The 26633-nt window shown below is 38.7% G+C and overlaps 1 protein-coding gene across 1 annotated transcript in view; it reads right to left on the minus strand.

Moving 5' to 3' along the window:
* Positions 1-2263: 2263 nt before the first annotated feature.
* Positions 2264-26633, minus strand: part of EPHX2 (epoxide hydrolase 2) — an 81378-nt gene continuing 57008 nt past the window's right edge. The window contains exons 13-19 of the mRNA XM_032215143.1: positions 17427-17501; positions 16088-16136; positions 14882-14984; positions 13448-13517; positions 9705-9785; positions 8929-8987; positions 2264-2664 (exon numbers count right to left, since the gene is read on the minus strand). Of these exons, the coding sequence (XP_032071034.1) occupies positions 2580-2664; positions 8929-8987; positions 9705-9785; positions 13448-13517; positions 14882-14984; positions 16088-16136; positions 17427-17501 (522 nt within the window). The 3' untranslated portion in view covers positions 2264-2579. The remainder of the gene's footprint in view (positions 2665-8928; positions 8988-9704; positions 9786-13447; positions 13518-14881; positions 14985-16087; positions 16137-17426; positions 17502-26633) is intronic.

Here is a 26633-nt window from a genome sequence, read left to right on the forward strand (position 1 = left end):
TTGTAGATTCATTTCTCTCAGCAGCAAACTTTATTCAACAACACAAGAATACTGTTTCCAAAATTTTATTCTATTGATTGGTATTCTACAAGTAATAGCACACAACCACATACCCAAACATGCACCACTCAAGTGCTGATCAGGCATTTTCTGTGTTGCCTTAGAGCAGGGTGTCAAACTTGCATTGTCACGTTGGCATCACATGACGTATCGAGACTTTCCCACCCTTTGCTAAACTGGGCGTGGCCAGTGCATGATGCATCTAGCCCATGGGCCATGAGTTTGACAGCCCTGCCTTAGAGTAACGCTCAGTGAGACAAGGGGATTTATTCTGTAGCAAGGCGCATATTGGTATATAAAAAAGAAGATCTCAAATCTATTCCATTATATTTTTGTCCCAGAATTCCAAGCCAGCTGGTGATTGCGTTAAATCAGTGTTTCTCAACCCTGGGAACATAAAGATGGGTGTGGTTCAATTTCCAGAATTCCTCAGACAGCATGAAATCTGGGAATTGAAGTCCACCCATCTTAAAGTTGCCAAGGTTAAGAAATACTGCTCTAATCATCCATAAATCCCAACCTATTCAAGAGATCTTTGAGGAGTGAGTATAAAGGACACATTCCTCAACATTTCCTCAAACCCTGGGTGGAAGATATTAAGTTAAGCCTAATCCAAAACGAATAAGAGACTGAAGAGTATCTCCAACCATTCTCATTGCTCATTTAAGGATGGGTAGACTTCAATTCCCAGAATTCCACCCTTCTTAAAATTGCTCAGGTTGAGAAACAGTGCCTTAAAGGCTACTTCATTTTAAGAAAAAGAAACGGAAGCTGTGCTTCTTCAGAAACTAATCATTTTCTCAGCAGTACCAAAGCCCACCAATATGCAGAAAAAATTCTGATATTGGTACTAAATCCTCCTATTTAAAATCTGCTGAAAAATACAACCTGAGCTGAAAGAAACAGTATCCATACTTTTTTTTTTTGCAAAGTATGCAAAGAAATATTTTTGTTTATGTTTCCTGTCCTTCTACTTTGTACAAGAAATTCAGAAGGGCTTCGTGTCCTCTAAGTGCTTGTTCAACATGGCTACACACATATGTGTAGTGGTTCAGGTTCAATTCACAAGAGGGGGTTTGGAACACGCAAAAGTGCAAATGAGTCTGCAGCTCTTTGATGGGGCATTTTCTCTTTTCTCCCTGTGATCCCAGGAAAAAATACAGTTGCTTGAATGAATAGTGGACAATATGGCAGGTTAATTTTTTTCAGCCAAAATTTCTTAGTTAAAGGCAAAATATAATCCAAGGAATTTCAGAAATTTAGCCATGTTTGAATGTATTTTTCTCCTCATTCTCTTGCCAAACCCCATCAATTTCTTATGGAATGCTAGGGTTTCAGTGGAACACAATTTGAAAAACTCCAATCAATAGTATCTTTTCAGAAATGAACACAAACTTTTGCAAAACATACACACTTGAAAGTTCATAATCATGAAGTTAAACTGAATTCCGCAGTTAGAAAGCCCACCACAGGGTTATGATTCTCCAGAATTTTCTGAGAAACAACTCCCATCTGCCACACCCCAAAAAGTCTATCATAATAAAACTGATACCAACCTGGAGAGCAACCCCATCCCCAATCACAGCATTAATCAAACATTTTTGCGCTGCCTTGTGCCTGCTTCAGATAATGCATCCTGAGTTTGTGAAATCACTTTTAGATTCATCTGAACTGAGAAGCTGTGATTTAAGCTTCCCACAAATTAGAATTGAAACTTGATTCCAATATGTTAGGGAAACTATAATGGACCACAAATCAGCAATAGCAATAGAACCCTTGGGACTGGCGTCCCCTTGGGTATATCCAGCCGAAACAGCTTCCATGGATCGCCGTATCTACAGTGGTGTCAAATTTCCATGGAAGTCGCCTATACCCACGATGGGTGAAGAGGCGTCAAGAAGGAAGGAAGGAATAGCAATAGCCCTTAGACCACTTCATAGTGCTTTACAGCCCCCTCTAAGCGGTTTAGAGTCAGCCTATTGCCCCCAACAATCTGGGTCCTCATTTTATCGACCTTGGAAGGATGGAAGGATGAGTCAACCTTGAGCCTGTGGGAATCGAACTCCTGGTAGTGAGCAGAGTTAAACTGCAATACTGCATTCTAACCGCTGCACCACCACAGCTCTTACCTTGTACTAAAGGGCAGTTCTATTTGGTTTGCATACAGTATGCTACATCAGCCCATCCAATTATGTGATCTCTGCTTAAATAAATCATGGTCCAAACACACCCGGGCCATAACGAATTTTCTTATATATTTTTTCTTCTCTTTTGACTCAAAAGGATAGTGATCAAAGGATAGCATAACCTCAGCATGGTTATGTTTTCAGCATTCGATTTAGGTTATTTTTTAAAACTCCTTTTATGAGGATCATGACTAATTCTTTCCAATGCACTGAAGATACAGTATATATCAAAAGCACTGCAAGAGCTCCATAACCAATTATCTTATGAATTATTTCCCCCTTCCATAAATGAATTGGCTAACAGTTTAGCCAATTTGTGGGCTGAAGTCCTCTTCAAAGCTTGGCGGTTGTTTGCAACGAAGCATTTTTGTGAACCTCTTCCAGCCAGTCGATCAGGATTTTGTTCAGAGCTGCAGGCCTGCAGAGAAAACACATGTTGGCAAGGCAGGTATTTTGCAATGTGTGCACTTGCACGCACAGATACTCATGGGAGGCAAAACAGAATTTAGTGCCCAAAGAACCCAAATTAATGCAAAGTCACATTTTTTCTGATTCCTTGTAAGCTTATCAGTCTTATTTTCTCATGCATCCAGAGAAATAAAGACGAGAACAAGAGATCTGATCCACTGTGGTGGCTAAAAACTGAATTATAACCCAACTTTTTGTTTGGATCCTTCCAGATGAATTGACTTCAATTCTCAGAATGCCCCCAGTTAGCCATGATGATTGGAGAAACTGAGAATTGACATTCAGCGCATTTAGAAGGTTACAGGCTGGGAATGCTGCTCTCTAAACCTTTATCAAAGTAAAGCATATGTTTTGCTTAAAATTGCAAAAAACTGTCATGTCTACTTTCCTTTCCCAATGTGTGACCAGTAGTCAGATTGAATTTGGATTTGCATTACATTTACATCCTGCCTTTCCTCTGGAATATCAATATGGTATAAAAAAAAAACGAGCCTTTTCTCATTTGATCCTCAAAAGAAAAACCTGAATGTCAGAATGCAGAGTAGGAATGGAAAATGCCTGGCCTCACCAATTTTGGAACATTATTTAGATGTTTGCATTTTCTACATATCAACCCATTTAACATAACTTCTACATTAACATGAATATACTAGCTTTTGAGCATCAATGTAAGAAATTGCCCTGGATGTAATCAGACTTTTAGTCTTCTGCTGGCCCTTGCCCTCAAAATTCTGCCCTATTGTCCATTTCCACATAGAATCTATATTTGCCTAGGTCTCTAAGTTCAGACAAAACTGGCCTGTAATTACTTCTCCCTGGATTTCCTCTGAATACTAAAATTGAAGGAATTAACTATTTCCAGGGTTGGGAATGGGATTTGCTACCAACTGAGAATTTCTAAACCTATAATGATATGGTCTGCACTCTACCTACTATCCAGCAAGCAATAACTAAAAGAAATCCTTGCTCTATTTTTTTTTATTTGTAAAGGTAAAGGTTCTCCTCGCACATATGTGCTAGTTGTTCCCAACTCTAGGGGGCTGTTTCAAAGCCAAAGAGCCAGCACTGTCCAAAGACGTCTGATCATGTGGCTAGCAGGACTAAACACTGAAGGTGCATGGAAAGCTATTTCCTTCCCACCAAAGGTGGTTCCTATTTTTCTACTTGCATTTTTTAATGTGCTTTCGAACTGCTAGTTTGGCAGAAGCTGGGAGAAGTAATAAGAGCTCACTCCATTACGCAGTGCTAGGGATTTGAACCGCCGGACTGCCGACCTTTCTGATCAACAAGATCAGTGTCTTAGCCACTGAGCCACCACATTCCTTTATTTGTATCCTGCTTTTATTATTTTTACAAATAATTTTCCAAACCAGCCAAGGAAATCTTTCACATAAATAAAGCAAATTATATGATAGACTTTATTAAACACTTTCAATTAGGACAAGTGGTTGGAACAAGAAGAACTCAAGAGATTTACTAGTCATATTTTCTAACCTTGAACTATAAGACTTTGTATGAAGACAGATTCTGTTGCTTCCAACAAAATGGCAAATTTATCAAAAATTTATCCACACAAATATATCAAAAAGCACCTGATCACTCAACGCACCATAGCACAATCAACAGAAGCTATGAAAGAGATAACACTGCCATCCACCAGAAACTATTAGCAGATGATTACTGACAAGCAGTGTGACAAAGCAATTTAAGCACTCCAAAACATTTTAAATAAATGAAAAGACCTATAGCTCAAGAAAACAGGACTCATCTACAAAATACAGTGTAACAGCCATTATTTAGGGCAAACAGGCAGAAAACTAGCAGAATTCAACCATGAACATCAAGTAGCTGTCAGGATGAAAGTTGTTTAATTTCACAACACGTGGACAGAATCAACCATAATTTCAACTGGGAAACTGATCACCGTAGACCAAGATGAACCCCAAAATTCCAGAATTCCTAGAAGCTTGGCATTCAGACAAATCAGTCATCAACAGACACATACAGACAAACCACGTTTGCAAAGCATTCAAAAGAGGCAATAAAAAAGCTAAGAAAGAAATAAAAATGACCAGAACACATCTTCTCCAGCAACTGAAACCCAAATAAGCAGAGATTAATACCAGACACTCAAACAGAAATCAAAACACTAATCAAGGCACTGTCAAGGAGAAAGCCACATCTTTACTGATACAGGCAAAGCAAGCTATTATAAACAGGGAGCAACCCCCCCCTTCGCAACACACACACTAGCACTAATTATGTTTACTTAGTCAGATAATGAAATATCTGCAAGTAAACAACCAAGGACTCCAAAAAAGTCCCTATCCAAATGTAGGGACTAGAGGAAAGGTGTCAGGTAAGAAGAAGCTAAAAAGAACTACAAGAATAATCCAATCTCCATTTGGTTGAATCTGGTTCTAGTCAAATCAACCCATTTTTAAAGGTACCTAAATATACAGCATTGTGGTATTTTGGCCTACAGGCAGCAATACAGCTGCATGCCCTTCACCATTCAGTTTGTCCCTAGTGCTCCCTCACCCACTTTGTACTTTTTAAGTGTATTTTTCCATCCTACTTAACTAGTGATACTAGTGAAACATTTTACAATGTTGTAAAATATGGGATGTGAGAGAAAGGCACATTTGATTCCTACAAGGGACTAAAATAATTCATCTTCCTACTGCAGTTTATTCATTCTTTACTTGAATTTATCATCCTTTGTGTAGGAACGCTTCCCTAAATGTAATTATGTAATTTCAGCCAGTATCTCAAGGCCCTTTTCATAGTATTTTTCTTTTTTAAAGAAAAGAACTGCCATGACATTACAAAGACAGCAGTTTATAAAAAGCAGGTGAACAATAGAGCAGGAAAGGGGTAGACCGAACGAGAAAAAAGATTTTATGGCATAAATAAAACATCAGTTTGCACACAGGAGCACAGAATGCCTTAACATACAGAAGTCTTTGATAAAAGTTTGGAGTGATATATAACTCTGCTTACACGCATGTTTGCATATATACACAAACATACACACACATCTCTGTAAGAAAAACCTTGGAGATCTTAATCTTGGATTAGATCAGGAGTCTCAAAACTATGGCCCATGGGCTACAACCGGTTCTCCAGAAGCTTCCTTCAAGTCTGCCAGCTCATCCCATGTGTTGTGCTCCAATCCTTTCCAAACAGCAAAGGAAGAGAGGATTCCCTTGATTTCTGTGATGGGGTGTGTGTGTGTTATGAGCCAGTGGACGGTTGCTGAATGAGGAAGGGGAAGTTTCTTCCCTTTTAAAATTTGCACCAGCTCTGAGCTGGCCGAACTGGCTTAGGGCTGGGCATATGGGGAAAAGGATGCCTGCCAGTTGGAGTATTGCTTTCTTTACTTGAGGGGGGAGGAGGGATCTGGACTGATTGGTTACTGGTCTGATCAAGCATAGCTTCTTTCTATTTTTATGTTTGCTAATATGTGACATTTTTCTTATATCATTTCTCCAAACAAGCACAGCCTTGTTTCTTTGTAGTTTCTTTTTTGCTCTTGTTGTGAATCATAGCATATTGAGCAAAATAATGTGTATGTATGTGTACACACACACACACTATATCACAGAAGTGAGTACACCCCCTCACATTTTGTAAGTATATCTTGCCAGCAGTTTAGACATTAATGGCTGCGTGTTGCATTATTTTGAGGAGACAACACATTTACACTGTTATACAAGCTGTATGCTCACTATTTTACATTGCAGCCAAGTGTCATTTCTTCAGTGTTGAAGAAAAGATACCCTTAAATATCTACAAAATGTGAGGGGGGTGTACTCACTTCTGTGATATACAGAAAAATGGGGGAAAGAAAAGGGAAGTGCATAGGAAAGAAGGGAAAGGGAAAAAGAAAAAAAAGGCATTGGCTTCCAATTCCCTTTGGTGCAGTAAAATAAATAGTAACATCCAACCTCACCTTTTTACTTTTACATAATAGTATTAAACTAGCCATTTCTATATCAACAAATTTATCTAATCGTGAAAACCCAAAATCAAAGTTTCATTTTTTCCCTCCAACTCAAGCACAAAGTCCAGAAGAGGTTTCCAAGAAGAAACAAAAGCAGTTATGCTTTTTTATTCTTTTATCAAAGCAATCAATTTAGTCATATCTGCTAATTCCTTCAACTTTTGCAGCCATTCGCCCATTGTGGGGATCAAATATATTCATTCGATTAAATTTTATTCATTTATTTATAAAATATATTCCCCCCCCCCCCCCCACCATGTTTGCAAAATGTCCAGTGTGGCTCTCAGACTGAAAAGTTTGAAGACACCCCTGGATCAGATGGACCAAGAATCTGAAGTGTTTAGCATCACTAAATGGTTCTCAGCTCTTGAAAGAGGTATCTTTATCCCTGCAGTGTCCCTCCGGTTGGGTGTTAAGACAGATGACTATATTGGTTTGGTTTGGTTTGATTGGACTTATATGCCGCCCTTCTCCCAAAGGACCCAGGGCAGCATACAACATAAAAACACATATGACAAAAGTTAAAAAAGATTAAATAGGAAATCCAATAACCTTCAACTGACAATTTAAATCAAATTTAGGATTAAATTAAAATTAACAATTTAAATTAATAATTTAATTTATTCTATTCAGACCAGGCCGGCTTGCTGAAAAAGCCAACTTTTTAGGGCGCACCGGAAAGATCGGAGGTCGGGGATTATGCGAAGCTCTGGGGGCAGCTCATTCCAAAGGGAAGGCGCTCCCACAGAGAAGGCTCTGCCCCTGGGGGTCGCCAGCCGACGGCACCCTGAGGCGGCCAACTGGGTGCTGCATTGGCCTAACTTCAGGACCAGGCCATAAATATTTTTTTTGGGGGGGGGGGTGTCTGCTGTAACTTCAAATTGTTGCTAAGCAATCGGTCGTAAATCAAGGACTATCTGTAAAGGATTATCGTTTGTACATAATTCACTTTCCAATTCTGTTTTGTGTTGTTAAATTCCAGATTTCTTATTTTACTTTAAAACTTGTTCTTCAAGATACTGTACATATGAAAACGGTTGGAATTCTTTTTCCATTTCTAACAATCTCTGGTGCCTTGGCTGGATTTCTGAACTAGTGACATTTGTATTCAGATCCTTTTTAAATTGATGTTTTATTGATTTATTTATAGATGAGGAATGGGATTTGGGAGGAAGAAATATTAATCTGTAATCTTATAGGAGGTGAAGAGTTATACTGGTAATGAATGTTGTAAATCACTTTATATATATATATATATATATATATATATATATATATATATATATATATATATATATATATATATATATATATATATATATATATATTTCTTTTTTATTATATTCTTTCTTTTCTTTTTCCTCATTTTTCCTGGACTTTTTATTTGTATTCTTTCTTTCCGTTCTTTTTTCTTTCCTTAAGTTTAGTTGGCATTAGTTATTATTATAATTAAACTTAATAAAATTATATTCATGTTCCTCTATATATGTTCATCCAGTAAATGCATTTCATCCCACTTTAGTTTGTGATATTTTTTTAAATGCAACCCAAAGGTATTTAGTTAAATATATATTTAAAAATGCATTCACATGGGCATTTCTAAATGAAATCTCTCTCAACAATTATAAACACATTAGGATATGTGTTTTGATTGAATCAGAATATTTAGGAACCAAATGTAAGAGATTACCAGGTTGAACCCGAGGATGGGGTCAAATGCACCATCGGTTTAAAGTCATTATGCCCCCATAAGAGACCTATGTTTTGAAGTCCATTGACTCTTCTGGTGCCAATTTTCATTGATGTTTAGTAGATCAGATTCTTGAGAATAGATAGCATGAAATACACTTTCAAGTGATTTTGAATTTTTTTCCTGGCTCTTGATTTCCTCTGCCTGACACCAAAAATACCATGAAATAACGTAAGTTATGATCATTGTATAATTTTGAAGATGCAGATCAAACTAGTTCATGCTAGGAAAACCTGTCCCTGCCAAAACATTTTCTCAGGAATACTTAATTTGAATTTGATGGGAATCTTGATGAAGATTATTTAATAACGAATCTCAAGAACCTTTGCAAAACAATAAGCTAATGTGCTTTTTACAGGCATGCATTTTAAAATAAATTATTTGCATCTCTCTCTCCCTCCCTCCCTCTCCCTCTCCCCCCCCCTCTCTCTTTCAACTTAGCTCTCAACACTACTTACCTCTCCATTTGTGTGAAATGTCCACAGTTTTCAATATGGCCACGAGTCAATTGTGGAATCTAGGGGGAGAAAAAGGTACATGTCATGGCCAACTGAAAGTATTTTGCTATTTTGGGAAACAGGAAAGGTTCCTTGACTATGAGAAGATATGTCAGTCAGGAACCATGTCATCCCATGAGATCTAAAATGAGATGACAAATAACCCCAATTCAGTGGCATTCTTGAGCTTTTCCCTTGTCTCAAGAAATCTAAGCCTATGTATAATAACTAAGGAGTCACTATTTAGTTCAGTGTTTTTCAACCTTGTCAACTTGAAGATGTCTGGACTTCAACTCCCAGAATTCCCCAGCCAGCGAATTCTGGGAGTTGAAGTCCAGACATCTTCAAGTTGACAAGGTTGAGAAACACTGATTTAGTTGATGATTCTTAAACACAAGATCAAAATTAAAATACATGAAATTAAAATAAATGAAACGTTGGGATGACTTTTATGAGAAGAGAAACCAGGAGGTAAAAGGCACTCTCATATCACCCTGGCTTCCACACTGCAAATTTTTAAAAGCACTGAATGATCTTCAAGTCTGTCAATCTCAAAGCAGAGAGAAAGAAAAATCATTGTTTGACCTTGAACTGCTGTAGCAACACCAGTAACAAGAATTCCTTCAACCACATTCCATGCAATGAAATAGAATAATATGGTGTAGATAGACATTGTCCTGCCCTCTGATCTCTTGTATTTGTTTAATTATGGAAAGGGTAACACATCTGTTACTCACCCAGTTCTCCATGTGCTTGCTCATTTCTGGACTGAGAACCTTGTCTTTTCCAGCAGTAACCATCAGGGCAGGAACTGTGATCTGTGGATTTAGAGATGAATGGAGATTTGAAGCCATATGCAGTGGCAATCAGCAAACTGACACATATGAACACTTCAGCTACATGTTAACAGCTATATATTAATATATTGACAAAAATTAGGAGCTTTCTCAGATGGGCAGAGCAGAAGAAAGTTGTTGTGGCCCGCTGGCAGCCAATGGAGCTGGCAGCAGAGTCAGACAGTGAGGAGGTTGGGGAGAAACATGGGCCAGTCCTGGGGTTGAGGAAAGCTCAGATGAGAGCTCTGTGTTGGAGGTAGAGAGGGAACTAGACAGCAGTGAGGCAGAGGAACAGCTGGAGCCTGTTCCCAGTGTAGGCATGCGCAGTGCTGCCAGAAGAAAAGAACAACTTAGAAATCAGGGTAGACTTAAGAGTAAAGCCACACCTTAGAGGTAATTGGCCCCTCCCAGAGGAAACAAAAGAGGAACAAATGGGGAGTGGGCTTTTGCAGGAAACAATAAGTTCATTCGGTCATGTCAAGAGAGAAAAATTATGTTTGTAACTATCAGAGACTCTGCACCAAGTTTGGTCTTGCCCTGTGTTTGGAACTAGTTATTTGGCAGCTCGCCAAACAAAATAAGGATCGTATTTGATAAACAATCCTCTGAAAGATGATAAGCCTTGTGGACTGTGGATGAAAGGAATTCAGTCGTGTAAATAAATGCGGTTTTGCCGGGACCAGGACTCCGCTTGTTGCTTGTTATGGAAGCCTGGGTAAGAACAAAACTGAAGTAAAAGGCAGCTGTCAATTTTGAAAAAATAATTGCTCTTGGGAGGCCAAAGTCACTGTAAAGTTGCTCATAAAGATCTAGAAATGAACATTCATGGTTGTAGTGCAAATTTCCCCCCCCAAAGAGCTATGTTTGCAGCTGAGGTGTCAGCCCTTCAAGGTAGACCAAAGAAACTAAAATGTAGACCAATCCTATTTGTATTATACAGCTGCAGTAATAGAATATTGCAAGCCTGAATGCACCTCCCTCTTCCTTCCCTTATCTTCATGAGAATGATCCTTTCTGAGACACTTTCTCGGTTTACCTTTTTGCCCAAGCTTAGCTTTCTTTTATCTGACCCTTGTCTTAATATTGGCTCTTGCTTTGGCCTTCAAGGACCTATTCCCTCTTCCCTCAACAATAGTCTAGGAATCATGTGGCACTTTAAAACACTACAATGGTATTGAAGAATAAACTTCACTGTACTTGCATTCCATTTTGTCAGATACAGGATTAAAATACCACATCTGATCAGCAGGGCCATAGACATTTTTTAAGACCCTGAGGCTGGAAAATCTGGAAAAACATGGTAACAGTAGAAGGCTATAGAGTAGGGATGTCAAACTCAATTTCATTGGGGGCTGCATCACGGATGTGGTTGAGCTTGGATCCCCCCAGGATGGGCCATCGCTTGACGTCACTTGTGTCGGGGGTGCCTGTGGTGGCCCAAGCGCTCTGCCAGATAAAACAGGCTTACAAGCTCCATTTTCGCTGGCAGAGGCACTGTGGACCGGTCCTTTGCTGTTTTCAGGTCAGCCCTGCGGGCCAGATCGAACCACTCCATGGCCGGATCTGGCCTATGGGGCTTGAATTTGACACCCCTGATATAGAGCCTTTGAAAATTTCAGAAGTGATCTGGATCTCACATTAGCACTGCTCCTCTCAGCTATTTTCTTCAAACACCCCCATCTCTTTTCCGGCTGAGGTGTGACTAAAAAAGTAAACTCTTGCTTTAATGAGTCAGTAATCCAAAGGTCAGCAAAATTACGTGTCACCATACCTAGTGCTGTGTCTGAAAATATGCCTACCATTTCCAATAAAAGATAAAAGCAAGATGGGGTGCTAAAGATCATTCTGTAGAGTCAGATAGCCCCCTCCCTACTTTCTCTTCACAGAACGTTTTATAACTCACCCAACTTCAACGTAGCACCATTTTGTGAATAAGCAAGCCATGGCAATCATTTCCCCATCATGCTGTCAGCATTTCGACTGCACCCACTAATTCAAAATGATTTCCTATCCCTGCAGGAATCCAATACTGTAACTCTTACACGAATGAAGAATGTTTTCGGCAGAAGGCACGGGCACAAAGCAAGCTCAACTCGTCCCCATGACAGCTTCTTGTCATTCCAAACAATAGCTTAATCTTGTAGCTTGACAAAGAGGGATGCTGATGAGATGATTAAGCGTTTGCTAGGCAGAGAACTTACACTGCTTTTATAACTTCAAAATCCACACATCCCTGGCTATTAAGCTGTGCAATTGGTAAAAGCAGCTTTCATTCAATTTTATTGTTTTATTTTTTCTTAACCATTTTATATTTTTGCATTTGCATTTTCAACCAATATGATTCAGAGTAAAGAGAGAGTCCAAATAATAGCATCTGATTAAACTGAATGTGGGACTTTCCAGGAAAAGACATGAGCTTTTAATCTTGATTGATGCACAGCCTAGAGTGAGATTGTTAAAAACAGTCTATAACAGCTTTGAAATGTTTTATGGGAAACAGATACATGCTTTTCATTATTGAACATCAGAAAAACAGTAATAGTACAGACAGTGCTACTCAGGATTGGCTGAAGAACAGGACAGTTGGGATTTGAGCTGGGGTGGCACAGTGGTTAGAATGTGCAGTATTGCAGGCTACTTCTGCTGGCTGCCAGCTGCCAGCAATTTGGCAATTTGAATCTCACCAGGTTCAAGGCTCACTCAGCTTTCCATCCTTCCGAGGTGGGTAAAATGAGGACCCAGATTTTTGGGGGCAGTTATGCTGACTCTGTAAACCGCTTAGAGAGGGCTGTAAAGTACTATGAAGCGGTACATAAGTCTAATTGCTATTGAATCTTTCAGTTCACATGAAGATTGCTGGGTGACCTGAACCAAGTTTGACATCTAAGAGTTTGGGAAAGAAACATGTAAAGACCCCATCAAAATTACTTCAAGATTCTTAGAATCTTTCAACAGGCAGGCAAGGAGAGTAAATAGAAAGTTATTAAATATTGGTACATGAAATTAAAAGTCTAAGGGCTACTCTACACCACAGTGGAAAGGAGTGCATTGCCTACAGCATGCATTGAAAGAAAAAAACCCTTGATTGGAATGAACAAATATTTCCCCAATATAAATCACAGAAATATGTATTAATGTCTACCCATTTGTGTGAATAGCTAGGGGCAGTATTTGTGTGTGAAAGCAAAAACAAAACAACACAACAGTGTGGGATGGCCAGATCAATTTTTCATTTCAGCCTTGCTCATTTCTGGCGGGAGCCGTTAACTTATGATCCTTCAGGGAAGGTCAATGTAGCTCTTGAACTGAGCCAGATTTTTAGGTATGTCTTTGTAACATTCTTAGCAATAATATGGAACTGATGTGTCATTAACTACCTTCTGATTTTTGTTTCTCCTTCCCTGCCTTGGGATTTCCTGGAGTTCCCTCATCCATGTATTAACCATATCTGACTCTACTCAATATCAGTGAATGTTGGCCATGATTAACTCTTTCAGGAGGAGGTGATGGGATCTATTTCAGAGTTGGAAGGTTTTTGTGGGAAGTTTCTGAGCTCTGTGCAATGCAAAATCCCCCAAAAGAACCATTATTGGAGTTTCCTTCCTGAAAGCCCAAATCTGCTTAATACACCCTTCAACTCTCACCTTTCTGCCCTGGGCAGAAGCACCCCAAGACCAGTTTCTTTCCAGGTTTCGATACCAGTTCAGTGGACACCTGAGAGAGGCAGAAAAAGAAAAAAAGCAGGACTTAGCATACATTTTTCTGGGTCACCACCAAACTTCAAGCATCTACTGTTAGTTTATTTCAGTTTCGATTCTCAGCACAGATTCAGATCTGTTTAAGCTCCCACTGGTTGACTTAGTTGCTATGCCTATTCATTGGCTGACCTTGTTACCATGTCTCTCCCAATCATGAATATTCTAACATCTATGTCAAATGTGGAGTCCTCCCAATATAAGGCAATTTTCCACCACCTCACTCATGGTCAGGGACACATTTGTAGTTTTCTGACACTGGGAGCAAAGAAAACTTTTCTGGCAGCTGCTGCCTGTCATTTCCCAGCTCTCCTCTCACCTCTCACCCCCCAACAGAACTCCAAAATTCTGCATTGCATTAAAAACGCCTGGTTAGGTCGGCTTCCTGCTTCAAGAAAGTGATAGGCAGAGAAGAGAAAAAAAGTCAGGAGCAAAAATAAAGAGGAAGGAGATCTGAAGGTACATTTAAACAAGCATTGTATGCATTTGCATATACAATCAGTTTTAGTTGTCCCTTGCATGGATTAAAACCAGCTGCCATTGAAATGTAAAAGACATTGGTTGAAAATAATTTTATGAGAGCTTTTGAGTTCCTGTTTTTTAAATATCTCTACCATTTCTCTCTCTTCTCCACAGCTCAACAGTTGTAGATCAGGAGCAGGCTGCTCGGGGTTCGCAGGGGTTCAGGATATCCTCTAGCTAAGATTCTGTGCGGTTTGGACAACCCCCAAATCCCACTCCTGGCTGGCGCTGACCACCCTGCCCCTCCCAGGAGGCCCTACATGCCCCGTTTTGGATGCAGGTATGTGCAGGGCACACGTGGAGGCTTGGAGACTGCAAAAAATGGGCCTACCGGACGTTCAGGAAGGCCGGAAACAGGCCTCCAGAGGAGCTCTGGAGCCTGAGGAGGCTGTTTTCTCCCTCCCAGAAGCTGGAGGAAAGCCTCCAGAGCCTGGGGAGGGTATAAAGCCCCCCCCCCCATGGTGCAGGAGGCCGACTAGGCCATGCCAACCATGGCCACGCCCACTATGGCCATGCCCACCCAGCAACCGGACAGAGAACTCCTTCCTAAAAACTTTGAAGCCCACCCCTGTCAGATATCCCCTCTTTTGAGAATAATGCTTTACCAATCCCTATGGTTTGTTTTCAGCAAATATCTAACAGAACGCTGCCTCTTACATAAACTTGCCCATGTATATTCTAGTGGCCACCACCATTCATTGTCTCCAGCAATGAAACTGGCAAATCCTTGCTTCAGTGTAAATAATATGGGTATTGAGCACATCAATAAAACCAAAATGAACACATCCAAAGCTACATTACCTGAATCCAGATTTTTTAAATTGTTGTACATAGTACTGGAGGACTGGCTCTGGAAGAAGAGAACTTGGAGGTGTATCTTCAGGAAGCCCCGCAAACAGCCCCCCTGCATCACAGAAAAGATTGGAATGAGAAGTACTTCAGTATTGCTGCCTCAGATGTAAACTATGAGGCCTTAAATCTTAGCTAGAAAGCTCTTTTTCAATAAACCCCTTCACTTTTTTAAACTTCATGCTTAGTATCAACATTTTTCTCTTCCTGAATCGTTTTAAGACTATCTGGCACTGATTGTTATTATTAGCTTCCATTTCCTTCCCATCTATTTGCCGGGAATTGAGAGGGCCAGATGCCATGATCTTAGTTTTCTTAATGTTGAGTTTCAAGCCAACTTTTGCACTCTCCTTCTTCATCCGCATCAAGAGGCTCTTTAGTTCCTCTTCACTTCCTGCCATTAGAGTGGGATCATCTGCACATCTGAGGTTGTTGATATTTCTCCCGGCAATCTTAATTCCAACTTCTGGCACTGATACAAAGGCACAAAGCCTTCCAGGCAGAGCTGTCCAACACGCTTGGCTCTTTAAAAGGCTTCCTTGCAAAAGGTAGAAGCCAAAATGCAAGTGCCCCCTCCTAGCACTGGATCAGATTGTTTTGCTACCTATTTCAATGCATGAAATACTCTGATTCAGAGTAAAAACCTGAATTGTTAAGACTTTCTAAGGCAGCATCAGTAAAGTAACATTATTTAAATAAGAAGGCACAACTGTGCTCCCCGAAAGGTTTGATTGCAGCACTTAGAACCTGTACAGAAGTCACTGCTAACTGCGATTTTCAATGTGGTAAGAGAATAATTTTTAAAATAAAGGGTAAAATATGCTCTCAGGTCAAATTCTTGTGTCCATGGGTTTCCTGCCTAAGCAGAGGGTTGGACTAGAAGACCTCCAAGGTCCCTTTCAGCTGTTATTCTATTCTATTCTATTCTATTCTATTCTATTCTATTCCATTCCATTCCATTCCATTCCATTCCATTCCATTCCATTCCATTCCAGGCTGGATGTGGATGTGGTTTGCCATTACCATCTTCTCGGATGTTTTTCAACTTCCCGGTCTAGTCTATAGTTCTGGATTTCTAGCATTTTCTCATCCCATTTTTTAAAAAATTGAAATTATTAGCAATTAACCTCCATTGATGTGGCGGTTGCAATGTCTTACCTCGCTTCCTAACTCCGGCTGTACTAAGAGAAGGTCCTTCCATTTTATCCTGTAAAGAAAACGTTTTGAATGAAATGTGGCAAAATTGAGATCAGGGCAGATCAGAGATGGCTGATAACTGAGCCACAAAGAAACATTGAGCCAGTTTTTATTTCAGTGGTTAAACTGATTTTAATCCAGGAAGTCCTTAATTTTGCATTTGGTGTAATATTGTGCCAATTAAATCAAATTTGTGTAATTCATGCAGCGTTAGCAGCCAAGTAGCACTACCCTTTATATCAAATTCTCCTGAGCTCACTACTACAGCATTATCTTTCTCTTTCTGTCCTGGCCACTTTTTACAGAGGCACAATTGATGACCTTTTAACAAACTGCATCACTGTTTAGTTTGGTGGCAGCAGTGCCTCAGATAGAAAGTCCATCCAGAGAGTAGTAAGGACAACCAAGAAGATTACAGGAAGCTTCCTTCCCGTCATTCATAAGCACATAGCACTTACAAGCACTATGTGCTTAGAACTCAAAGCATTGTTAGAGATCCCACACACCACACACTTTACTGTCTGTTTCTGTTGCTCCCTCCTGGGAGGAGGTTTTGAAGTATTTCTAGCAGGACTACCAGACTCTGTAACAGCTTCCTTTCCTATGCCATCCGTCTGGTAAACTTGCAACATTCATTTTTCTTGTATGTACATGTATACATCTGAACTAGACTGTGTTGTTTCTCGGGGTGGTCATATAATATATGTGGGTATAGGCATAATTTTGTATTTATTTATTTATTTATGTTTATGTAGTGTATATTGGAAGTGGTGACCCTTTGAGAGCTGTATGCAACAAAAATTCATTTTAATGTATGTCGATTAGTGTACATTTAAAGTGACAATAAAGTCATTCTAAGTCTAAGTCATTTGTTGGAGATAAAGAAGAGACACAATGCCACCCACATATGCTAAGCCTAGAAATCTGTTTTCAGTTCCCCAACTGCCCAAATTCTCATTTTGTTTAGGAATCAAATCTTGGTTTACCATTTTATTTTGAAGATTAATTTAAAGAATAAAACATTTTGACTGTTGTTTTTGTTTCGAAATGGAGAAACCAATACCTTCAATGTTCTCTTAACCAGAAATATACCAATCATTCTAGGTTGCTCCTCCTTATTCCCATGCTGGACATCTGAAAAATGTATTTCTGGCTATACTTGTGCTAATCTAAGATAAAGAGCGTAATTAGTCCAAAAACATCATTTCCAATATACTTCTTTACAGAACTTTACCATCCAATACCATCTGAGACCCCTTCTTTTCCTTTGGGACAAAACCATTCATGCAAGAGGACTGACCTCTTTCCTGGTAGATCGGATCATAATCTTCAGAGTTCGGATTATATCTTTCTCCAGTTCAGCCTCTGCGACTCCCTGCAAGGGGGGGGGAAGGGAAGGTTATTTGAATCGCTCATTGAGGGCATGCAAGGAGTTGAATATTCCTCCCCTCTCCGGCACCCAGCATCCATATCTAAGACAGTGTTTCTCAATATTGGTGACTTTAAAACACGTGGCTTTCTGCAGTCAGACCCCAGATACCTTTTACCACATGTGGTGGATGTGCAGTAAAGCAAGAGAATATTGGGAGAAAATACAAAACTGACTGGAAATGATAATCAAACAGAATATTGAGTTGAAACCAGAAACATGTCTCCTAGGTATACTACCAGAGGGCTATGATAAAGGGACCTGATATTTAGTTTTACACATACTGACAGCAGCAAGGATCATATATGCTAAATACTGGAAAAATGTGAATACCCCACCAGAGGAGGCTGCAATCCGAAAATGTTTTGACTGTGCCGAAATGGTTAGATTAACCTTTAAAATTAAAGTTCAAGAAGATACAGAATATTATATGATTTGGAATAAATTCTATGAATGGATAGAAGCAAGAGGTAGGAATTAGAGAAAAGTAAGATCATAAATGCTAGTACTGAAAACAAGAAAGTAAATAATTACAATACTTTTAATGTAAGAAGAAACCTAGCTAAAAGCTTTTTTGTTATATTATTACCATTGTTACTATATCATTATTATTGTTATTAGCTTGTATAACAATGTTTAATACTTCCTTTGGGGGGGGGACTTTTGTGAATGGTATACTCTGTTTTTCAAAAAAGTGTCTGTGAGTAAACTTTATTAAAAAAAGAAAAAAAAAACATGCAGATTTCAGCTCTTAGAATTCTCCAGCCAGATATGTTGGCAGAGAATTCTGGGAGTTGAAGTCCATACATCTTAAAAGTTGTCAAGGTTGAGAAACACTGATGTATGAAGATCCCATCACTCCTTATCTTCTCCTACCTCCCACCAACTTGACCGCATCCCTGAAAACTTGCACCATTAACTGAAATACCATGGGTGGAATCATTAAAAAAAATTGTTACTCTTCAGTCATTCCCTTTTTCAGGATATACAGTTCTATTCCTCTTTCATCCCCCCTCCCCAGTGCTCAGTTGCCACTAAGTCTTTTGAGAAGATTTTGCATCAAAATACTCCTTCCTGGTGTGTTTCCACAAACCTTAAATCTGGGAACACTTGTCCGGTACAGTTAGTTATATAAGTGGCTACATTCAGAAAACTTTGTTGTTAGCTACAATCTATGTGCTATGGCAGGATCTAAGTGGCTTTTTTATTTATTATGTGTATGAGCCAAGTGGAGTTTTCATAATTTGGCAGTATATAAACACTGGGTGATAAACAAATAAACCTATAAAACAAATAAGGAGAAGGCATCTATTAAGACCTCAGAAAGAAGAGAAGCACCGTATCACAGCCTAAGACAAAGGCACAACAAGGAAAAAAGAACATTGGGAGGAGGGCAGGTGGAATTGCTATCACATCAAAATACATATAAGGAGGAATATACAAGGACTCCCAATTTAGGGAATAGTTCTGATAACAGGATATATAGGAATCCTGTTGATTGGAAATGCTTGTATTGGAGGATGTCCTGCAAATGTTTTGTCCTTCAACTTCAATAAATCTCAATCACAGCAAGGCCTTTGGATCAAAAGGGTTGAAATCTAACATACCAGATAGGGGCAGGACTGATTTAGGATTTTTGCAAGTAGTACCAAGAATTTGGAATGGTGCTCAGAAGAAGGAGTTCAATAGCAATAGCAATAGCACTTATATACTGCTTCACAGTGCTTTTATAGTCTTCTCTAAGCCGTTTACAGAATGCCCCCAACAATCTTTTTTTTTTTTTTTTTTTTTAAGAGAACTTTTTTATTTTTCTTTAAAAAAAAAAAAACACAAATATATCATCATTTGTCAATCATTAAGACATTGAAATACAATTTTTTTTGTTGTGTGTACCCCTCCCTCCCTCCACCCCCCCCATCCCCCCTCCTCCTTCCCCCCCCGACTTCCCAGAACCCGTACACGGTATGGATTTTTAACTAACACAGTCTAAAATCTATTGAGAAAAAAGAAATAAAGAAATTAATGACATTCTAGATTGAACTTAGCTTCTTCTTACTGAACTAACTTTTAACAGTTTAAATCATTTCTGATCTTAAGCATAGGCTAACTGGAATTTCTTAGTCCCGTATTTATTTTGTATATAGTCAATCCATTTTTTCCAGTCTCGTTTATATCTCTCATTTGAATGATCTTTAAGATATGCCGATATCTTAGCCATTTCAGCTAAGTTTGTTACTTTCAATGTCCATTCTTGGATTGTAGGCAAGTCTTCCTTCTTCCAATATTGCGCCACCAACAGTCTTGCTGCAGTTATCAGGTGCAGAATCAAATTGGTCTCTACCACTGTAAAATCAGTACATATACCTAGTAAAAATAACTGAGGAATAAACTTTATCCTTTTTTTAAAAACATTTTGCATGACCCACCATATTTTTATCCAAAATGCCTTAACCTTTTGACAGGTCCACCATATATGATAATATGTAGCATCGAGAGAACCACACCTCCAACATTTAGGCTGTACATTCGGATACATAGAAGCCAACTTTTTAGGATCTAAATGCCATCTATAAAACATCTTGTAAAAATTTTCTCTCAGATTTTGAGCTTGTGTAAATTTCACATTTCTTACCCAAATTCTTTCCCATGTATCCAACATTATTGGTTCCTCAATATTTTGAGCCCATTTTATCATACAATCTTTAACTAATTCTGTTTCCGAATCCATCTGTATTAATACATTATATATCCTCTTTATATGCATTAAGCTTTGATCTCTTATTTGTTTAAACAGATTATCCTCAACTTGAATAAAGCCAATTTTTTGATCTATTTTCCACCTAGCCTGTAATTGCCCATACTGGAACCATGTTTGAACTACCTTCTCCTCTTTTAATACCTCTAAAGATTTTAATTGTAATACCCCCCTTTCCGAGGTAAGAAGCTGTCTGTAAGTAAATCTATCCTGTTTTTGTGCTGTATTCATATTTTCAATTGCATGTCTAGGAATTGCCCACATGGGTATCTTGTCATTTAATTTATATTGGTATTTCTTCCAAACCCGCAATAAAGCATTTCTCAAAATATGACTTTTAAAGTTCTTATCCAATTTTTTGTTGAATAACAGGTAAGCATGCCAACCAAATACCAGATCGTGTCCCTCAATGTTCAATATTCTATCATTGGTTAAATGAATCCAATCACTAATTACAGATAATGCCACTGCATCATAATATAGTTTTAAATTAGGTAGTTTCAATCCTCCTCTCTCACGTACATCTTGCATTATTTTCATCTTTACCCTCGGCTTCTTTCCTGCCCACACAAATTTGTTGATACCCTTCTGCCATTCTAAAAGGTTCGCATCTTTTTTAAGTATAGGTAACATTTGGAAAAGAAATAAAAATTTTGGTAAAATGTTCATTTTCACTGCCGCTATCCTGCCCAGCAAAGATAAGTGCAATTTCTCCCATTTTTTCATCTCTGTCTGTATGCTATGCCAAAGTGGTTCATAATTATGCTTATATAATTTCCCATTTGAAGTTAAAATGTTAACTCCAAGATATTTGACTTTTTTAACTACCTCACATCCTAGCATCACTCCTAATTCTTCCTTTTGTTTAATATTCATATTTATAGCTAATATTTTGGTTTTTCCTAAGTTTATTTTAAAGCCAGACACTTGACCATATTGATTAATCGTATTCATTAAAACCATACTGGATTCCTGCGGTTGTTCCAATATTATGACCAAATCATCCGCAAAAGCGCGGACTCTATATTCTTGCTGCCTAATCTTGATCCCTTTTAAACCATCCAAGCCCCGTATTTTATTCAACAATACTTCCAAAGTTATAATAAACAATAATGGGGACAAAGGACAACCCTGTCTTGTACCTTTTCCAATTTGAAAAGAGTCTGTTAAACTTCCATTGACTATGATTTGTGCTGTTTGCTGTTGGTATATTGCTTTAATTGACTGTAAAAAATTATCTCCTATCTGCATTTTTTGCAATATCTTCAGCAGAAATTGCCAGTTAACTCGATCAAAGGCCTTCTCAGCATCCAAAAATATAAACGCAGCAGGGATCTGGTTGTTCTTTCCCAAATATTCTAATGCATTAATAATTAATCTGACATTACTTTTCATCTGTCTCCCTTGTATAAAACCTGTTTGGTCCGTATGTATCAATTGTTGAATGACCAACATTAACCTATTTGCTAATATTTTAGTAAAAATTTTATAATCTACATTCAGTAATGAAATGGGTCTATAATTTTTGGGTTGAGTAGTATCTTGATCTTCTTTGGGTATCAAAGATATAAACGCTGTCTTCCAAGATGGAGGGACTTTACCTTCCGTTTGAATCATATTAAATAATTCTCTAAGAGGTTCTACCATTTCTAACTGTAAATTTTTGTAGTAAACCGCTGTCAAGCCATCTGTACCTGGTGCTTTCCCTGGCTTTAATTGCTTAATTACCTGCAGGATTTCCCCCGAGGTTATTGGTTGATTCAATTTTTGCCTGTGTTCTTCTCTAACTGAAGGTATTTTCTCCTTGTCTAAATATTTGTCTATGTCTAAACCATTAATTTTATCCCCTTTATACAGTTCTGTAAAAAATTCCCAGAAAGCCTTTTGAATCTCTTCCTGTTGGAACACCTCCTTCCCTCTGTAAATCAGTTTAGATATATTTCGAGTTTTCCTTTTTTTCCTAATCTGATAAGCTAACCATCTGCCAGGTTTGTTTGCATTACAAAAAGTATTGTGTTTTGCATATAATAAATTAGTAGCTACCTGGTCAGAGATCAACATGTCAAATTGAGATTTTAATATGTTAATAGCTTCCTTAACCTTTGTATCGTCTGGTTTCCTTGTTAACTCCAGCTCTTTTCTCTTAATTTCCTCTTCCAGTTCTGTTCGTTTTAGCCCTTGCTTATTTCTATGTGTTTTATTTATATTCATCAAAACTCCTCTCATATACGCTTTGCTTGCATCCCATACAAATTCCATAGATGTACCCTTATTCATATTCAAAACAAAATATTCAGATAGTAATTTTTTACAATCATTAATATAGTTTTCATATCTAAATAAATTTTCATTCAGTCTCCAAGACCTTCTTGCCTGCACTACCCTTCCCAACTCCATCCAAACTGGGTTATGGTCCGAAAGGACTCTAGCTGCAATCTTTGTTTTCTTGACCCTAGGAAGCAAATCATTAGTGGTTAGAATAAAATCGATCCTTGAAAGGGATTGATGCCTGTCCGAGAAGAAAGTGAAGTCATATTCCTCTGCATTTCTTTCTCGCCAGATATCTCTCAATTCAAAATCATCCATAATGTCAAAGAAAGATTTGGGTAACTTTGCTCGCATCTTGGTATTTAGGCGGGAAATCTTCTTATCTCTCTTAGTATCTATCACTCCATTCCAGTCACCCAATAGTATACAGGAACTATAGTCCCACTGTACTAATTTAGCATGAAGATTTCTATAGAATCTATCTTGCTGTTGATTGGGAGCATAAATTCCCAAAAGTAATGTCTTTTTCCCTTCTAAGATTAAGTCTAAAGCAATATATCTTCCGAAGGGATCTGCTTCTATTAATTCAGCTTTCATATCTTTTCTTAAGTATACAACTATACCATTCTTCTTTTCCATAGCAGAAGCTGCAAAATGTTGACCAAGTTTTGAGTTGATCAAATATTTTGATCAGTTGACTTGATATGAGTTTCTTGCAAACAAATTACATCGTTCTTAAACTGTTTAAGATAATGAAATATTTTCTTCCTCTTCTGTGGAGAGTTCAGTCCGTTGACATTCCATGTTAAAATCTTAGTTGTCATCTTTGGTTGGTTGAAGCATTTTTAGAGCTTCCTGCACGGCCTGTTTAACCTTAGGTCTAGCTCCTCCCACTGCTTCCAGATTTGTTGTTGTAGTTCCTTGATCGATGGCCGATGATTGTTGATGCTGTTGCCTCTTAGCTTGTTTCTCCATACGTCTAGTAGTCATGCGGCTAGGTCTTGGTTCCATAGCACCTTGCACTTCTAGAGAAGAGAGATGCTCCATCTTGTCTGGTGGTTGTGTAGTTTGCTGTCTATCCTGTCCTTCTTGTGGTCTTTCTCTAGGTCCAGATGGTGCAGGGTGTCCGGCCTTCAATATTATAATAAAAATCTCGGGCTTTCCATACAGAGTTGAGGCGGTACCTTTGCTTATCAAATGTAAATATGATGCCAAATGGTGCATCCCATCTATACTGTATCTGACGATTTCTGAGTTCTTCGACCAAAAAAGCGTAGTCTCTTCTGGCTCTTAACATTTGAGGTGGTATCTCTTTCAAAACAGCCAGGTCTTGACCGCCAATTTGAAGCTTAGTGTTATAAGACGCTTGCAGTACCATATTTCTGAACTCTCTTGTAGTAAAATATATAACGATGTCTCGAGGAAGCTGCTTCTGCTTTGCCAGCCAGGAGTTAACGCGGTAAGCTTTGTCAATTTGCCAGCCTTGGTTGGTCCCTGGTCTTCCCATCAGGCGGTCAAAAGCTTCCGATAGGATCTGTTTCAGGTTCTCCTGTTTCTCCTCACGCAGCCCCCTTACTCTTAATGCGAACTCCATTTGTCGGTACTGTATCATAATAATTTCTTTTTCAGCATTTTCCACTTTTTGTTCCACCACCTCTGTTTCAATGTCAAGTTAGCATTGGCATCATTAAGAACCTCTAGAGTATCTTCCACTCCAGAAATATGTTCTGTTAATACAGTTACAAGACTCAGCATGTCGTCTCTAATTTTATCAACCTTAGCCTCAAATTTCTCATACAACTCCTGTTTAAGTCCTTTTATTTCACTTTTAATTTCACTTTTAATTTCTTCTTTCATTTCTTTTATTTCCTCTTTTCTCTCCTCTCTATTATCTCTAAACTTATCTTCCATTTTAATTGTCTGTGCATTAAAAGCCTCGCTTAGATTACTCAGAAAAATTCTTTCGTTAACACATCCCCAGCAGGGGGCGTAGGAAGCGGAGGCTGCAGCTTTGTACCAGGCACTGAGGATGTGCCCCTGAAAGTAGAGGGTGACGTCTTCAAGTTAATATTTGGTTTTGAGGCCATTTCAAAATTTGTCTGCCTGCAGTTAATAAAACTCTATTGCCTAAATATGCAGCTTTAAGTAAAGAGGCTTTTATTTGAAATTTAAGGCTTGGCAAAAGTTTCAGTGAGTAAACATTGTAACAAAACCGTTCAACAGATTCATCACCATTTAACTTCCAATAAGCAAAGTTAATGAAGGAGTAAAATTCTTCTATTGTGAAACCAAAACATGTGATAAGCTATCTCTTTGTTTTGAATTCTTTTGAAGTCTTGTGAGAATTAGCAAAAAGTGTTCGTTATTACCGGAGAAACCAGCCTGCTCGGCGCCATTTTAAAAGCCTCTGAGTAAATAATTTTTCGGAGGAGAAAAAGAGAAGAAGCTAAAATATTGATAAGCAATTATTGTCCTCGCAGTAAACGGATTCAGCTCGTGATAAGATTAAATCAAACAAAACTTAGAGCAGAGTGGGAGAGACCTACTTTGTCCTGCACAAGGCAGTTGGAAGTTCCCAGCACGGACAGCCGTTCTGCCTTGGGCTAGCCCCCCTTTCCTTGCAAGCACAAAAGCTGCAAAAATCGAAGAGCATTTGCCAGCAAAACAGTTTCTTCTTTCCCTCTTGCCTGAAGGATAAGAAAACCTGATAAGACGTCAGATGGAAGATCCTCTAATCAGGTACGTAGCCAGGAATTCGGAGGCAGCTGATTTTTTGCTGCTTCCACCAGTAGGCTCCTCCCAGGAAGCCCTACCTCCCACCAACTTGACCGCATCCCTGAAAACTTGCACCATTAACTGAAATACCATGGGTGGAATCATTAAAAAAAATTGTTACTCTTCAGTCATTCCCTTTTTCAGGATATACAGTTCTATTCCTCTTTCATCCCCCCTCCCCAGTGCTCAGTTGCCACTAAGTCTTTTGAGAAGATTTTGCATCAAAATACTCCTTCCTGGTGTGTTTCCACAAACCTTAAATCTGGGAACACTTGTCCGGTACAGTTAGTTATATAAGTGGCTACATTCAGAAAACTTTGTTGTTAGCTACAATCTATGTGCTATGGCAGGATCTAAGTGGCTTTTTTATTTATTATGTGTATGAGCCAAGTGGAGTTTTCATAATTTGGCAGTATATAAACACTGGGTGATAAACAATAAACCTATAAAACAAATAAGGAGAAGGCATCTATTAAGACCTCAGAAAGAAGAGAAGCACCGTATCACAGCCTAAGACAAAGGCACAACAAGGAAAAAAGAACATTGGGAGGAGGCAGGTGGAATTGCTATCACATCAAATACATATAAGGAGGAATATACAAGGACTCCCAATTTAGGGAATAGTTCTGATAACAGGATATATAGGAATCCTGTTGATTGGAAATGCTTGTATTGGAGGATGTCCTGCAAATGTTTTGTCCTTCAACTTCAATAAATCTCAATCACAGCAAGGCCTTTGGATCAAAAGGGTTGAAATCTAACATACCAGATAGGGGCAGGACTGATTTAGGATTTTTGCAAGTAGTACCAAGAATTTGGAATGGTGCTCAGAAGAAGGAGTTCAATAGCAATAGCAATAGCACTTATATACTGCTTCACAGTGCTTTTATAGTCTTCTCTAAGCCGTTTACAGAATGCCCCCAACAATCTGGATCTTCATTTTACCAACCTCGGAAAGATGGAAGACTGAGTCAACCTTGAGCCCGTGGGACTTGAACTGCCAAACTGCTGGCAATCAGCAGTCAGCAGAAGTAGCCTGCAGTACTGCACTCTAACCACTGCACCACCACAGCTCTGCATCACTGTCAAACCTTGCATTCAGATTAAACTGGTTCCAGCCCAACTTCTCCATTTATTTTAGTGGTATCTCCTATAACCTCCCCTGCTTCTGATTGTCCTCAAAGTGCCAGTAGTTAAATTGGAATCAAATCTTAAAGCAAAGCAAATCACATGCCCTCATAGGTTACAGGTAGTCCTCAACTTGCAGCCACAATTGAATC

The sequence above is a fragment of the Thamnophis elegans genome, chromosome 4 (assembly GCF_009769535.1).
Source record: "Thamnophis elegans isolate rThaEle1 chromosome 4, rThaEle1.pri, whole genome shotgun sequence".
Taxonomy (NCBI): Eukaryota; Metazoa; Chordata; class Lepidosauria; order Squamata; family Colubridae; genus Thamnophis; species Thamnophis elegans.